Below are 18,565 nucleotides of genomic sequence, written 5' to 3' on the forward strand. Positions count from 1 at the left end.
ACTTCAGTGGAGGATCTTTATTTTTGACATTGATATATTGATAGATTGGTTGGAGGTTATCGTAGATTTCGTCAATATCCTGCCCATATTATGATAGCGAATGGAATGAAATTACTAAAATCCTGCAGTCAGGAAAGAACCTTCCAATAGATACATTTTGAATTAAGCCAACTGTACGGGTGACAAATCCCCCGAACACAAATCCCTCGAGCTCGAAGACACTTGGAATAAATGATGCAATTTGCAAATAACAACCAATCTTTTTATAGGGTGCATCATTGAGTATTTCTAGGCTGTCTGGTGCCTTCGTTTACAACTGCATGGCTAGAATTTTACATGCATTGATAAATGTCTATTTTCATTTCACCATTCATACTACGGTGTAGGGCATCATCAGATAAATCAAATCTGAAAAACGAAATGCAAATGCAGACTGGCTGTTTGACAACTACACGCAGAGAAACATTTTCAAGATATTTAATTCACTTTAAAGATTTACTACTACTGAACGGTTGCAATACTGGTTAGCGCTCGGTTTGCAAAGTAAAAAACGCTGTTACCGTTTTACCTCTTGTGAGCTTCGAAACATTAGGTAATGTTCTACATTTCAACAAAATAAATACATCGATAAATTAAGGATCTTAATAAGAAATGACTGTAAATAGGTACTCTTACATGTACTTATTTCCTGTACTTTTAACGTCTTCAAGAACGGCTATCGGACTTTGAACGCGTTATTCATAATTTTGTTATACTCTTGTGTCATTTCTATTCAAATTATGTCGATCTACTCATTTTAAACACAATCATCATTGTAAGAAAGATAACTGTCCTTTTTTCATCCGAAAATTCAAAAAGAGGTTTAGCACATGGAAACTACATCAGACCTTTCTGCAATATTGCCTTAAGATTAGTACTTTTCTTTAATTGTGACATTTTTTTTAATATGCATTTTACAATAATATTTTTATTTATGTCTTATCTAAATATAATTTCCTTCTATACCATAATCTTAAAACAATATTAATATTAGAAGGCATCGGTGGTTGTGGCCATATTTTACTCTGTATCGACATCCTTTAGAAGAACTCTGTATGAAAATATTAGAAAATACCAAAATCTAAAAGGTAAAATATCTTGATTTTTTTTTCTTTAATAAATAAAAGTATTTAGGCAAACAATCATATTTTGAAATTTCAGGTTAATATGGTGGTTAATTTATTGTCCATCCAGTCTTGTTAAGAGGGCTCGAAGGTTGTTGTTATTTTTAGACTACATTGATCTCCTGTAGAAGAAGAGCTCTACATACGAGGTTCAATCAATAAATACGAAGACTTTTGTCAGCTATGTCACTTAACGTCATATCATTACTAATAATAATAATTTAGACATAATTTAGCAATAGTTTCAAACAATTTGCAAGAAAAAAATTAAAAAATTCCTTTATTTCCAAGAATTACTTAGAATCTAATCCTGCAAAAATGAGGTCACGGCGCACGGTCAAAATTTGTGTTATGTCAACAATAAACCATATAATTTTGAAAGTAATATCTCTATAAAATGGGCTTAAAACCAAATAATATTGAAACCTCAAATTAAGCTTTGTCTTGGTATTCTATGTTCCAAATAATGACGGGATATATTGTTTTGTCTAACAGAGATTAGTAACTAAAGACAGATCGTCCTCTTTAGAATAATAGTATAGGAAAATACCGAAATTTAACAGAAAAAATGTAGACTTTTTCCTTACTAATAAAATAGTTAATAGCTATTGTAATATTTTAGGCTACTCATTGTACTGTTTATCTGTAAGCTTTCTGGCAATATTGCTGCAATCTCAAGTATGCTAGAAAAGAGTTGTTGCAACAATGTGTTGCGGCAAAATTGATGTGGCAACACAATTCAGGAAACAATACAGCAATCTCATTTACATACGAAAAACGACACAGCAGCAATACTGCCGCAATGTATTGCCAGAAAGGTGTTGTCGCAATATGTTGCGGCAAAACTTTTGCGGCAACATCTTTCTGGCAATATTGCCACAATCTCATTTGCATACGAAAAACGTTACAGTAGAAACATTGCCGCAATGTATTGCCACAATGTTGCTCCAATATTGCTGCAATAATGCCAGAACGTGTTGCCAAAAGGTCAATATTTCCGTAAGGGTAAACATACCATTTCTTAAAATTTTTTAATAGATCTTTGCCATATCTAACCTCGTTGACTGGCGTTGATTTTTTTGTCACAAAAATTATTTTTATTGGGTCAAAATTGTAGACGACGCAATAAAGAACTAAATTACTGCTCTTGAATTCACAAGATTTATGGCTGATGACCTCGAATCTCAGAGCAATTTGTAGAGTTTTTGATACATGTGAAGTCGTCTTAGATTTTGTGAGGAAGGGAATATAGTTATAATATTGAATCATTAATATAATTTTGATCTAAATGACGTGAAAAATGCAGAGCAAGAAGTATCCAATCTTCTCGACATCAACAGAAGTGGTAAGGTTAAAGTAAAACAAACAACTTTCCTCAAGAGGGCTGAATGGTCGAGGCCATTGTTAGAGTACATATTTGTATATCTTCTTAGAAATAAAAATATTGAAAAACTTTAAAATTTCAAAGTGAAAGTAAGTGAAATTTTCCCCAATTCAATGATAGTTTATAGCTAAACAAATCATTTTTAAAAAGGACGTAGATCTGATGGTTAATTTGTTGGCCAAAGGGCCTCCTTAATGCTCAAGGTTCTCAAGAAAAAGTAAAGGTTTTTTTTTTGTTTATGTACAACAAGTAAAGAGGTGTGCGCATGTAAAGATCATTTATTTCATCAAGTAGAAAATAGAAACTGCCCTTAATTACATGTGAAATTGGAATTGTAGAAAAGTTACAATTTTAGCAAAATGCAATAAAAGATTATCTTACTTGAATTGTTCAATACTTGGAGATTTTAAAGAAACAAAATTAGAAAAAAAATTAAATCAATTCACAGTGAAATAATGAAAAAATCATGACAATTAAAAGTGCACATATATGTATAATAATGTAATTCATATTATGATATTAACAAATTCAAATAATTTGGAGAGCAAAATTGGTCAGATTGTTTTGAACTTAGAAAGAATGGTTAATTACTCAAAGTAAATTGGTATTTTACTCACATTGGTCATGGTGTACTGATTTCATTCCGAGGTTTCGATACAATTATCATAATAATCATATTTTTTATCATTTTTATATGGTTATGTACTATGCATGTAGTTACAAACAGCTGACTAGTAAAACGTGTATTAAAATTGTTAATAACCTAACAAATAATTAACATTACCTTTGTCTCATGGAGACATCACAAATAACATGAAACATAAAATCGTATCAAACATGTGGCAAGGGATATATGTATATATATAACCAAGAAGCACAAGAAGTGTTAAATTACAATACTTATTTGAGTATGTTCACTTTGAAAGCCTTGAAACCATTTTACATGTATGATACCTTCTAGGTGTACTGACAGGAAAGAATTAACATAAGACATGTAACATATATATAAAACATAAGTGCGTACATTTGTAGATGATAGATGTGTTAATGCTGTAGTGAATATCAATAAATAAAGTAACATAATGATCAGATGATGTCAACATTCAACCATGGCCATGCCTGAATTAGAAGCCACTGGCGCTAGACTTTTCATGGGACTGAAGTCTGACAGTGAGTGGTTATCGTTCCTGCCTGTCACTCGGGAGTCCTTGGACTCTATCCCTGAGTCTTCTGTCACTGGCGTTCCGTTCTTGTAATTTGCTGCCCAGCCTAACCCTTTAGCTTGAGCTGCTGCCAGATACCGTTTCCTTCTGTTTATTTTGTATAACTTTATCCTTTCCTCCTCTTCATCGGATCCCTCGGCCGGGTTTTCCCACCGTAAACTCTCGTTCTTCATTTGGTTAAGGTTGGAGGAAGAGTTGTTCCTTCTTGGAAAAGATTTAGCACCAAACTGATATCCCGGTTTCAAAGAAGAGTTACTAGTGATATTTACTTTGTATTTATTGTTTTTGGAGATCATGCTTCTTTGTTTTGAAAGCATGGCGGAAGAGTTCTCCTTCACTGGCAGTTCTCTGATAGAGTCCTGTGATTTGGAGGGTTTTATGGACATAGAAGACACATTGATTTGAAGACCAGAGGAGGACGCTTTCTTAGACTCCACTTCCACGGCAGTTGGGGCGTTTTCCAGTCGATTCTTGGAGGCATTCTCGTCTCCTCGACTGGCAGGTTCCTGGTAGGCATGGGAAGAATCTGAATCAACACCTTCAAAGATAAAGAGGGTCATAACTTTCAACAAGAAGTTCACTAATGATTTGGTGCTTTTTTGTTTGACTATTGAGCAATAAGACTGCATGCTGCTACACAAGCACTGTCAACATCAATGTTTTATAGGTTTTATTACGATTAAACTTCCACAAAAGTCAACATTTTCTAGTCTTAAGATTGCATAAATAACATGGTCTAAGCTTTATTCATTGTGCTTATAAGAAAGAGATTTTGAAAATCTGCATTTGCTGTTTGCATTGTATGTAAACTAAAACGCCTTGTTTACAATATGAAGAAGCAGTAGCTTTATGAGTCAATATTTTGAATTGTTGAATTCCCCCCTCCCCTCTTTATGCTACTAAAGCAATAAATGTTGGTTATCATATATTATTTTGGTAAGCTTTGTTTCTTATTATTCAAAATATTGTAATACATGTATTTTTATTTGTTAAAAATCAATTTTACAATCAAAATTCAAATCTTGACAGGCAAATGCATATCCTAATTTAATCACTTTACAATCTAGTGTTATTTACTGTAAAGAATCTGAAGCAGATTGCATGTACTGGTACACCATCAGAAGCGAAAATGATGTCACAGCACTGTAACTTCAACAACAACAACATTGCAGAAAAAGATTAAATCAGAGTTCACCCAAGATGTGTGTGCGATTTTTCCAGGGTGGACAAAATTGATTCTTTTATTGCAGAGATTAAAAGGGAGTTCACATAGATTGCTCACAAAATTTGATCACCGCTTCCCATTCACCCTAAAATTAGTTAAGCCCTAAGAAATGGGCATGAAAAAAAGGTTTATTTTTCCTCTTCCTGAGTAATGTATGTGTTTTGTAAAGAACAATACGACTATAGATCACTGAACTCCACTACGTCATATAATTATGGTTGTAGACTAAATATTGATCCCCATAATGAATATTCAATTCCATTCAATTACAGATGAATATGACTAGTATTTTTTGTATTAAGAATAAGCAGGGTATGGCATAAACTTGTGATCCTATCAGTAAAAGTCAATATCTTATTGATTTAAAAATTACTCAGTAAATTTCTAATTATTTAAGACCATTTGAGGTTAATTGCATTGAGAAGATTCTTGTGAGCTGGTCAAATGAACATCAACCACTACACATGGTCATACTTTGTTTATGTACAAGATATATGCAAGTAAATTTTACGACGGTTGTGTTGCTCTCATAGGGAGAAGTGGCAAATACATGTACATGTAACATGTAGTTTTAAATACATGTAGATGGGTAATACCTTAGTACATTGTCAATTCTGGTAAAATTAAAAAACACCATTAATAAGGTTTGAGTGACCCTTTCATATATATAGACAATCAAGAAACTTGGTGTAGGCTTAGTAAATTTGTATTGGTCATGACATTCACAAATGTCACATTACATAAGTACAGACGTACTACGAGGGTCAATCAAAAAATACGAAGACAATGCGGATGTCTATCATATATTTTTCACAAAAGTCATACTTAACAGATAATCTGTGCACCAACACTTATGTTATTGATATGCGAAGATTTAGTCCATTTGATGAAAGGGTATGTTTGTTATCCCTTTTTAAAAACAACATGTTTGGCACCACGGCGCACGGTAACGTTCAAAACATGACGTCAAAATTAAACACGCACAGTTTATAGATATACCTCATCTTTCTATCACGCTTAGTCTCTTGTGCCTTTCTTCTTACAATTTAAAATGGCACTGAACCACTTAACATCTTATTTGCACACATTTGCTCGAGAATCATAAGTTAGTTTTCCAAAGTTTTCATTTTCTAACCGTTTATCTCTTAGTTAACAGTAAGGATAACCCTGAACGTCGGTTGACGTTACTTCTTTTATGACCAACTATTTACAGATATTCTACTCTCTTTCGGACTGTTTTATATTCAAAATACAATGACCACCACCCCCACAAAATTTATTACAGTTAAACACAAACTTGCAAATAATTGTTGACTTATTTTTTGCACCATTAAGCATTTTCACAGCTTGTATCGGCTTTTTCCTGAGTTAAATTCATTTTATTTGTACTTCTCGTTGCGCCATGACGTCAGGCGACGTCGATGTTTTTAGTCAATTCTAAAGAGGACTATCTGACTTTAGTTGCTAATATCTGTTCGACAAAACAATATATCCCATCATTATTTGGTACATAGAATACCATGACTATACTAAATTTGAAGTTTCAATATAATTCGGTTTTAAGCCAAATTTATAGAGATAATACTTTCAACATTATATGGTTTATTGTTGACTTATCACACATTTTGACCGTGCGCCGTGACCTCATTTTTGCAGGATTAAATTCTAAATAATTCTTAGAAATAAAAAAATTTATTAACTTTTTTTCTTGCAAATTGTCTAAAACTATTGCTAAATTATGTCTACCAAATTTAGTAATGATATGACGTTAAGTAACATAGCTATGACAAAAGTCTTCGTATTTTTTTATTGACCCTCGTAGTTTAACTGAAAATGCACTTGTAAGAAATAAAATACACTTTCCAATCCCAGCTCTTGATCTCTTACAAAAATTCATACAACTGTAATTTGTTTCCAGTATATTTTCAAATAAAGGGGGGATTTACAAACCATTGAAACCTACATTTTGTTTTCCTTTTTATCCAATAAAACTAATAGTACAAAAATCTTGTGGGTCAACGTTTGGTTACAATACAGATTCATTAGGTTTGGGTTCTAAAAAGCACTACTGAGCTCAGACCAGGCCTAAAGATGAACAATACCAAGACCTCTGGCAGATCTGTGCCGTTCTATATTTGCTGAGGCATTGGTTTCTATTTTGAATTCAATTTTTGATTGGAATAAAATCTCGCAGTGGGAGATTAAATGTGGTTTAATTTAATCAAGTCGTCCTTTGCCTAATGGCCTGAAAGTGGCAGGGATTTTGATAAGAAATTTTATCCCTTTTAAACACTTGGTTAAATTTTAACAACCCATATAAAAGATGTGTATTTTAAGATTTAATCTACTGAGGAAAATAAAAGTCATCGGGCCAAAATGTAAATCTGCTTTAAAGTTGGAGTATGTAAATTAGAATTTGACAAACTTTAGTCTAATTCAAAGAGTAAAATCTGTTTTCTTTCATATCACTTCAACATATACAAGAACTGAAAATAAATAAAAGTATCAAACACTCCAAATTCTGAGTTGTTATTTCATCTGGTGAGTGTAAAAATATCCCTCATAAATGTTAAAATTAATACTTCATGCTTTATTCAGTAGATGTAGTAGGGCTAAGTTGTATTTTCCTTGATTTTCATAAATCCATCCAAAACGAATGTGGCATTCAGTTGTTGATGTTAGTCAAACTATATTAATATATTACAGTAAATTATATAGAGGATATCTATATTGTGTGATTTTATATTTGCTTTATCCAACGAGTTGAAATGGTGTATATATTCGCGAGGCTTGCCGAGCGAATATAACCATTTCAACGAGTTGGATAAAGCAAATATAAAATCACACAATTATAGATGTTCTATTTATCTCATACAATTTGATTTATATTATGAAGCTTTTGAGACAGTCCCTTGTGTGACCCAAATTGTTTTTTTTTTCAAAGATTAAAAACGATGATGCAACGTTGTGTTATGCGGCTATTGTGACCTTGCGCAATACAATTTAGTACGTCATTCCTGAGATAAATCTAACTGTTTTAATGTAAAGTTTCACTGAAATAAACCTTAAAATAATTTTTAAGCTCTAGATAATTTTTCTTAGAGCTTATTCACTTGATTAAATGGAACGATTAGAAGACTTGAATAATCAGTTTTGTTGACATACACAAAGTTGCGAATGCTCGTTAGTTTGAATTGACTCGAACGAGGAACAGTTGTTGATGCATGATGTTTAATAAAACAAACACTAGGCTACCCTTATGATTCAAAATTGAAAATAGTGAATAAGGATGCTTACTGGTGGTGGAATAAAAGTCTCATGAAACATTATTTCGGTAAGTTCTTGTATATAAACACAACCAGAGCGCTCTGTTTTCATCGCGTCGTCAGGGTGAACTCCTTGATAGTTAACGTAATTTGTAGTTTTATAAACTTCACAAAGCAAATTAAAAGTTGGAAGTGGGCTAAATTTATCAAAAATCTTGACAAACAAGAATAAAGGGTCTTGTGGTTACGGTTATGAATTATAACTTTGCAAAAAAGGTGTGGTGGGGGGCTTACCCCCCCCCCCCCCCACTCACAATAGCCCCCCCCCCCGGTTTCGACGCCTGTGCTACGCAGTTATGCGTTTCCTTCATATTTGTAATTTAAATCTTTGACAAAATCAATTTTATATTAATTTTTGTAGTAGATATAGTTATGTTGAAAGTACTAGCAAATCTTCGAAAATAGGTCGTTGAAGCGAGGGGCTGTGTCATAAGTAGTTCCGACCGGAAGTATTTGATATAGCATCACCCGTGTGATATAGCAAAGGTTTATCACACGGGTAATATACACCACACGTATGAGATAAAGACCTATACTGCTCTCCCACTATGTATACTTAACATCCACTAATTGCATTCATACCTCCATAAATGCAACTGTTTTCATTTACGGTATATAAAGTTGAAAAAGTTGAAATAATGTAAAATGCAACAATAAGAAGTACCCTAATCAATGCTAACATTTCAATAAATGGGCATGTTTTACTGAGAGAGAGAGAGAGAGAGAGAGAGAGAGAGAGAGAGAGATCAATAAAACATACCTATATACAGTTTACGCAAAGTTTAACCTAAGAGTACATGGACAGAAATCAAATGATAATTGGTGATAATTTTAAATCCCATCGGGTTAAAGAAAGGCCATTCATGAAATAAAGACCTGTTAAGACAACCAGTCTGCCTTGTCATGACACAGTCAAATTCCTCCAGTGTTAGGAATCCAGTGAGAAGATCCCTAATCAATCAGAGTCATCGGTTGTAGCATTTGTCCCTTATACATCTATAGACCATAGAAATGGTTACCAGTTAGCCATATATCGGTCAATATTTTGAAGAATTTGTTAGCTACAGTGTGGTTTTTTTCCCTCAGTGCTTTATATGCATAAGATTTAGTCAGAGACAGGAAAATAATTTTTTATGCTGTTTTAAAATGCAAAATAATTTATTGAATATCACTGTCATATGCTTTGACCCTGTTTAATAGTAATGAATAAGCCATGTATTTAAAAAAAAATTGGACAATCCAGTTATAATCAGAAAACCAGAAAAGGTCTAAATACTAAATATCATATTTCAAATGTACGAACACGCCTATAAGAGTTTATTTGAAATTCCCGGTCTGGAAAATTGGTTGCACAACACAATTGGATATATGATCTGTTTAATAGCTAAGACTTTCAATGCAATTTTCTGCTTTGAGAATTTTCTTATTGTTGGAAAAAAAAGGAAAGAAATTTCCTTTTCAACCAGACAAATCATGTTTGTAGATTAATTTGATTTCAATTGTATGAACAAAGAACATGTACTATACTCACTGTAACTTTCAGACAATGTCTACAATAATTTCAAAATCCGTGTCTAATGCTGGACAAATCCCCAACCCCCTCCCCCAAAAAACCTTATTAATATAAAGATGAAAATTAATTGAAACATAAATGTACTTAAAACTATTTGATAAAAATTTTTGATCTATTGGCTATTGTTACGTACGTCTTTCTTTCAATTTTTTTCAAATTTGATTTGACAGTAGAGGTAGTTAAAAACATCTTATATGATAAAAGATATTTCTTAGTATTTAAACCCTCAATGAATTCATGTCAATAGGTACATGTTAACACTATATTCAATGTTCAAAAACTTCTCTTTTTAAAGAACCAATTTGTTACACAATGATTAAAAAAATTGTAATGGAAATCCAAGGTTATTTCCTTTTTTGAAATTCTACTTTGTAACATGAGTAGAACTAGTTTGAGAAGTTAATTAAAGAATTTTTAAGTACCAGGGGTATCCTTTTAGTCACTGCTTTCACGCTGAAATGTAGAAAAGAGACCTTTGCTCCCCATGAGGTCCTTGGCTGGGAATACAACGTACCCCCCAAACACTCATCAATATTGACTTTTATTTATGCGACTAAAAAACTATTGACATTTTGATTTCATACCATGATCAACAATGGTATGCAGTATGATAAATTGAAAATACCCGGTATCTTTACAGAAATGTGCCACATGGTCTCTATCTTAAAATAAACAGGAAATAAATATTTGATTCAGTTTTCCTTCTTTTATCTTAACCAATAAGATTCAACTATTAAAACACACAGATTGTCAGACCTGAATAAATGAATTATTGTGAAAGTTCATCACCTAGCTGTTACAACAGTAGTTGAGATCGAGTTTTATATTGTTCACTGTGCAATTTTCTTAATGTGATTAAACAAGTAACCAATTCAATATATCATCCCATTTAAAGGATGTACAACATGCAATAGCTGGATATAGATACAAAAATCGAGTTCAGGTTCCTTTATACATGTACCACAGGTAATCTGAGTCTATATAAAATAGCTATAATCTACAAACTTTTAAAATTATGCAGGAACAGTCAATTTCATTTGCAATTTCGTTTGCAAAAATTAAGGTACACAATATATGTTGTACACTGCTAGCCTAATCCAAAACTCCCAACACGTTTACTTTTTCAATATTAATATTAATCGACTTTTTACTGACTTGGTTTAAGGCATGGTATGAAACTACAGAACAGAAATTATTTGCTCTCATGCAACAGTTTCAGTTATATTAGACAGACTTGTACTAAAATTAGCAATATACAATGCAAGTAGCATAAAACAAATAAATAAAACAGAGCACCATACACGTGTTCCACACATGCATGTGTCTTTAGAAAGCTTTGAAAGTTACCTTGCGTGTTATCCAAGGCCCCGAGTCCTTCTATTTCTAGGATATCTGGGCTCTGGTCGCTGTCTTTCTGGTCTGATTTATTTGCCGATTTTCTGTTTTTCTTTTTCTTCTTATTACCGGTTTTGTTATTGTTTTTATCACTTGATGTAACACTCTTTTTCGAGGATTTCTTCGAAGTCTGTTTATTATCCATTTCCTATTTGAGGTGATGACCGCTTAACGCATGCGATGTAAACTACGCATCCGCGTCATATAACAACAGTGCCCGTTCGTGTATCATTCCTTGACACAAAATGGAAGCTGGTTTCAATCACAGTGTAGAATATTATACTTCTGAATACTGTTTAAAAGCAAAAACACCAAAGTCTACTCCAGGTCATGAAAATAATCGGTAAAGTATTCAGCGGAAGTTGTGGTGGGATATTTTGGTTACCAGGACATATCCCACAATTCTCCTGTGGGGTTTGGCTATTTAAAGTAAATGAGATTACAGCAACCTCTAGACAGAGTGATTTATATTTGTTGTTATATGTATATCTATATTCTTTATCCATGATTAAAACCTTAATGCGTTATTTAAATCATTATGAGAATATTAATCTGATTAGTATTTCTAAAATAAACTATTTCATACTCATCCAAATATCAACACAAAATCCCGCCAAAAATGTGATAGAAAGTCAACCATGTCTTGAGGCTGTATTTTGTGACAGGCGCATAATTATGTCTAGTTGAACAGCACTATTGGCGAGAGTCTAGTATATGGAAAAGTGAACTATATGTTATAAATGTCGACTCTGCAGTCTTGATCGAACAGCTGGTACAGCAACTACTGTTATTGCTATAACAGTTTGTGCCTTGTAAGTAACATTGTTTATATATTAACAGATTCGTTTATTATACATATACGTTATAATATACATTCGTATATATGTACATATGGTGGATGGAGTAACAAAATTTGTAAGTTGGTGAAGTTGCAGCTATATAGAATGATTGTAATGTATAAGATCGAGTCCAGTAAGAATATCAGGTTTTAAACAGTTAATTGTTAAGGATCCCTAAATACAAAAAATTGAGGTATATAATAGATTGTATTGTACACATAATCACAAATACACCACCTTATTTCATTAGTACAGTCATATGCTGCGAGTGATGCCGAGTGGTAGAGTTCACGTAAGCCGGCATCAGTGGTATTCACCTGTACTAGTACCACGTACATGTATTGAACTTGAATGCTATTTTTCTGATGTAGGGCGGTTATCAACGGTTGGCTAATATCAAGTGAACATGTAATACTTTACAAAGTGATGCTTAAGTTATTGAGAAGATTAGCAAGTTGTATTTGAGCTTCAATCCATCAAAAACCAAAGCAGTTCGTTTTAATATTAAAAAAAAAATTACAGTAAGTCCATCATTAAAATTTCAAGACCGTGATTTGGAATTCGTGTCTTCTCACAAACATTTAAGTGTTATTTTTTCTGAGGACCTTTCATGGACAGTTTATATCAACTCTATTATAGCAAATGCACAAAGAAAATTGGGATTTATGAAAAACCTCAAATTTAAACTTAATAAAGAAAGTCACTATCATTGATGTATTTGGGGGGGGGGGGGGTGCTCTTCCACTGATTCTGAAAAGTTAGAACAAATATAATTGATTGCAGCAAGAATTGTCACAGTATTACCTATTTTTGCTTTTAGGGAATCTCTTTATTTCGAAACAGGATGGGAAACACTTGTCAGTACAAGGAAAATGCCCCAGGCTGAAAACCATGTAAAAAATCGATAGAAATTAACCTTCTACCTAATTATGTAATGGACATTTTCCCACATAAACGTGTTAATGTATCCAATTATTTTACAAGAAATGCACAAAACTATAGCATACCAATATGTCGTTTATAATAATTGTACAAATCTTCATGTTAACAAATGGAATGCGCTTTCAACGGATGCTCCATTCGCATTTTTAAAGAAAAAAATATGTCATAAAATATGTGTCATAAATCAGAATGATAATATATGTAGAACAAGACCTGATTTTTTTTTTACTTACGGTGAGAGATTTTTGAATATTATTCACAATAGATTTCGTCATAATTGTGTACTAAGTAGTGATCTATTTCGTTGTAATATTATAAATAGTCCACTCTGTTCGTGTGGTAAGCTCGAAGACACACACCGTTATTTTTTTTCAATTGTAACAAATATAAAGAGGCCAGAAATGTTCTGCTTAATGAAATTTTCAATATTGTAAATTTGATATTGTTAATACTCATGTACTACTTTGGGACGACAGGGCAATCAGTGTCAGCGAAAACAAACATTTGATGATTTATTTTCTTTAGTTTATCGTTTACGGTTATATCAAAGACACAAACAGATTTAGTTGATTTTTGTACACCATTAAAAATCTATATATATCTGTCATATGATCTGTAGACCTTACATGATGTTTAACATTATTTGTACTGTATTATATTCTTGTAAATGGAGAGGGCGGTCTAAGTTTTTGAACTTGTGCCCAATCCCAGTTGTAATTTTGTACAATAAAAATATGTTCAAATCAAATCAGCAAATTAACCTTCGAGCTAAGAACTTGTCAAAAGTCCGAATATATATATATATATATATATATATATATATATATATATATATATATATATATATATATATATATATATATATATATATATATATATATATTTAAGAAATAAACAACGTTATTTAGTGAACATGGCGTTATGAATAGCAATTGCTCTGTTGGCATATTCCATGATGCGCGCTAGCGCATCATTGAAAATATGCCAGCAGAGCAGTTGCTATTCATAACGCCATGTTCACTAAATAATCGTTGTTTATTACTTATATTTGCATTTTACCACTCGCAAATACCCTGTATTAGCCTAGACCTTGACATTTAGCTATTACATCAAAAGTAAACATTCAGACTGTAATGTATCTTTTTAATTCACATAGATTTGTTAACAGAATCAATGATATGTTTTTAATTCCTTTAAAATGTTATCAAAAACATGTTTTAATATTACATGGAAATACGTCAATTTTAATCGAGTTGGAGAAAAACACATGATGTATCGTATAGTGGTTTAAATCTATAACGTCATGGAAAATATATAACGTTACACCTTTATGACGTCATAGTATACTGACAGAGCAATTGCGATTATAGAGAAATAATTGCAGCTCCTCCGTATGGGCTTACAGTGGGAAAGAACAATGGAAATGCAAATATATATATATATATATATATATATGCAAAACTTTTATGACGAACTTCAATTATGTTTTTTTTTAAATATTGCCACATAAACTTCACCATTTCTTAGACTGCAGATTTTGTAATTAGTTAAGGGCGCTTTCTATTTTTAGTTTAGGATTTACAATCTAGTTGGATAGGCTGTCCTCTATCATATCCGTGTCTTCCATGTATTTTACATTTATATATATACTATGATAATTATATTTTTTACAGATATTATACTTTACGTGTATACTATATCACCGATTTACAATATTATGGTTTGAGTAAATACATTAACTCGAACTCGAATAAAATGCAGTAATACAGTAAGAGTCAATTAAATCAAGCGTAAAAACTAAGGGTTAATTTAAAAATGATTATTTTTAAGACTTACGTGTAAGGTACACACCTTTTTTTTTAAAAAATATTTTGAGAAGAAATAAAGGAAACGCTTAATTAGTTTCAACAATCAACATGTATAAAAAGAATCATCAACATTTCACTCAATATTAAATGATTAAATACAAGATAAACACTTTTCAAATTGGCACTCGCGCGCTTTGATTTTATGAGTTTCACTCAACAATCAACGTGTCTTAAAAAGTCCATCAACATTTCACTCAATATTAACGATGAAACGCAAAATAAATACCTTTCAAATTGGCACTCGCGCGCTTTGATTTCATAAAGAGAAACGTTGTACTATATCATACGATAAAAAAAACATGCTTTAAATTCCACGTCCATTTACGTATTTTGTCAGGAAAAAATGGCCTCCCCATCTGGGGACAGACTTGATGTGGAAGATTACGTGTTGGACGAGATCTTTTCTGAATGGGGAGATTCGCCACCCATCGCAGATTCAGATAATGGTAGGTAGACCTAAGACATTTCTTTGTACACACTGTGCAAATTTAACAACTACTTCAAACTTCTTACAGATTTTACAATTTCTTAAAAAAAAAATGCCTCGATAATTTGGTAGCTAAAGCGATATAAAATTATATGAGCACGAACTTCTATTCTGTGCTTTCCTATTTTATGAAGTTAAGCTTGCTATGCCATCCGTTATACATATGCATAAAATATGACAACAATTCTGAAATTTTAGATACGGCGAAATCGCACAATTCTGAATCGAAAAGTTTAGAGAAACCCGGGAAAGGAACACAGTCTGAAACCACATCGAGTACCCAAGAATCTGAAACCATGGCGAGTTCCAAAGAGTCTGGAACCATGGCGAGTTCCAAAGAGTCTGAAACCATGGCGAGTTCCAAAGAGTCTGAAACCACATCGAGTACCCAAGAATCTGAAACCATGACGAGTTCCAAAGAACCTGAAACCATGGCGAGTTCCAAAGAGTCTGAAACCATGGCGAGTTCCAAAGAGTCTGAAACCATGGCGAGTTCCAAAGAGTCTGAAACCACATCGAGTTCCAAAGAACCTGAAACCATGACGAGTTCCAAAGAACCTGAAACCATGGCGAGTTCCAAAGAACCTGAAACATTGGCGAGCTCCAAAGAACCTGAAACATTGGCGAGTTCCAAAGAACCTGAAACCATGGCGAGCACCAAAGAACCTGAAACATTGGCGAGTTCCAAAATATCAACCAGCACAGTAGTATCGCTTAATGACTTTCAACAGCTATCTCTGTTGGAGAGATTTCGTCCAGGGTATCTCTGGGTCACAGATTTGACGAAACAGAACTGGTGCGAGCAACAGCTGTTCTACGCATTCACCATCCCTTCGGTAGCAGTTGTGGAGGACACGCCCGTGATGAAGGCGGGGACGGACTATCACTTGGCTAGAGGTACTTGTACTGTATTTTGAAGTACTGTCTTGTATAAATTGCAAAATAAGCATGTCAACTCGATGTTTGTTGTCAATCGATTCGTGCTCAACAGATAATAGAGTGTTAAAACAAATTTAAGTTGTAGTAAAGAATGCCAAAGTCATTTGAACTAAAAACACATGTGTTACCGGTAATTTAGCTTTAGATATTTTTTATTGGTTACTATAGCCGTAATATTATGTGAAAATTGTTAAATGATCTTTAAATTCATATTTAATGCCATGAAAAGGATATTCAAAAAAAATCTATTACCAAAAAAAAAATTAAATTGTAATATCTTTATTTTTTGGAAACCAGAACTAGCAACTCATGATGTTGTGAAAGTTGACGTCCAGTCAAGCGAAGACATTTGGGCTGTCAAAATGCTCAACCTGCATTCGGCTGTGAGCACGTTCCTGAATGGAGGAAACGTTGCAAGAGAGGTGCCGGTGTTTGGTGCGCCATTCAATGAGAACATCCTGGTAGTTGGGCTCATTGACGAATTGCGTTTCGATCCTTTGAACTACACCATTGACTTGAATGAGTTAAAAACTCGCCAGTATTCTAACTTACCGTCTCACGCTCAAAAGAAACAACACAGTTTTCAAGTGAGTTTATACAAGACTCTGTTTGACGATCTCGTAAAAGGGAGAGTTTCCAAACAATTCATGGCTTCTTCCTTGAGGATTGATCTTCATAAAGAGCTTGGCGGATCAATACGAGAACACGCAGAGAAACAATTCGTCGAGATAAAAACACTGAATGATCTCATGGACATTATATTCCACAAAATACAAACTCTTACCTGTATCAGTCAAGTTTTCATCGAATACGTTCATCAGGAATCAAAGCAGACGATAGGTCACATGGAAGTGGAGTATGACGTCAGTGAAGTTTCGAACTTGTACAAGAACTATGTGCAATTCTGGAGAGGAAACCGATCAGCGGAGGGTGTAGATATAGAGGAGGCGTGGAAGTGCCAGAGGTGTGACTTTAACTCGGTTTGCGAGTGGAGAGAAAAGAAGGCGAAAGAATACGAATTTAAAAATAAACAGAAAAATAAACGTTGCAAATAGGCCTAACATAGATTTTCCTATTATTTATTGATTTGATATATTTGAAATTCATATGTATATTTGATATATATAAAATAAACGAATTGTAGTTATACAAGTGTTACTTTTAGTTTTCTGCTTGATTACAGCTGGTTATTTTTCAGTGACATGGTGTTTTTAAAATGAAAAAGAGAGTTATTGCACTTTGCGCTCCTAAGGAAAACTTGGTCATAACCTTTTAAGTGACATTTGTTGAAATTTTTATTCTCTACATTACACAACATTACACAGTTTCGACATTCTAGAACTCTGTTACATTTAGACTTGTTACAGAGAAAAAAACTTGTTAATATTTTTTTTTTATTTTACTGGAATTTTAACTTTTTTTTAACCTTGAACACTTTTGAGTTGTAAAGTGTGTATATGACGTAGCATGGTCTCTTAATTAAAAAAAATCAAACTACTACATGTAGTAAATTAAATTAATCTGAAATTCTGAGTCGCTATGTGCCTGGCTGGTGAAGGCGTTCTTTGTTTTCATTAAAGATTACATATTTCTATCGCAATACATATAGCTGATAGTCAAATTAAATGAAAAGAATTTCTTACACCAACACCACTGCATGATTTGATTACATATTTAAGCGCTTGTATTGCTTTCAATATGCATACGTTAACGGTTGTTGGTTCGATTTCAGACAATACTCAAACATTTACAACCCACTCAATGTCACACTTCATAGACCTAGCGTTTTTCGAAGAACATGGCCAAGCTCTTCATTTCTTTTCCATTGTACGTCTGTCCATTCCACCCCCTAAACTCGGGTGGTCACATATCGGGGGTACCCATACTTTTTACTTTCTACGATACTTGATTTGATTGTCATATTTATTTTGATTTAAAAAAATATGGATTTATCTCCTCATATTTTCATGAAGTTTCAAGTTGATTTAAAAAGAGAGTCTATCATTTTAAATGCTTATCTTTATTCCCGGGAGTTCAAACAAAATTCAGTTTTTTCATAACTGGCAAGTATTCATATCAAATTTATTAAATAATTAATTCTGAAAAAGCTGTTATTTCGAAAAACAGGAAGTATTTCTGCAACAGAGATATTGAAAGTTTTTAAATATTTAACCGTGATTATTGATTTCTCGATATTTTTG

The 18,565-nt window shown here is 32.9% G+C and overlaps 2 protein-coding genes across 2 annotated transcripts; one reads left to right on the plus strand and one right to left on the minus strand.

The window, feature by feature from the left end:
• Positions 1-2,813: 2,813 nt before the first annotated feature.
• LOC128189109 (uncharacterized) lies at positions 2,814-11,702 on the minus strand. The gene is made up of 2 exons (XM_052860573.1): positions 11,242-11,702; positions 2,814-4,308 (listed from the first exon to the last, which is right to left on the minus strand). Exons 1-2 carry the CDS (start codon positions 11,432-11,434, stop codon positions 3,644-3,646), a joined length of 858 nt encoding a protein of 285 aa, XP_052716533.1. The 5' UTR covers positions 11,435-11,702; the 3' UTR covers positions 2,814-3,643.
• A 196-nt stretch (positions 11,703-11,898) lies between these two features.
• LOC128189107 (exonuclease V-like) lies at positions 11,899-17,502 on the plus strand. The gene is made up of 4 exons (XM_052860570.1): positions 11,899-12,101; positions 15,276-15,384; positions 15,624-16,322; positions 16,662-17,502. Exons 2-4 carry the CDS (start codon positions 15,282-15,284, stop codon positions 17,417-17,419), a joined length of 1,560 nt encoding a protein of 519 aa, XP_052716530.1. The 5' UTR covers positions 11,899-12,101; positions 15,276-15,281; the 3' UTR covers positions 17,420-17,502.
• Positions 17,503-18,565: the final 1,063 nt, after the last annotated feature.

Source organism: Crassostrea angulata, chromosome 6 (assembly GCF_025612915.1).
Source record: "Crassostrea angulata isolate pt1a10 chromosome 6, ASM2561291v2, whole genome shotgun sequence".
Taxonomy (NCBI): domain Eukaryota; kingdom Metazoa; phylum Mollusca; class Bivalvia; order Ostreida; family Ostreidae; genus Magallana; species Magallana angulata.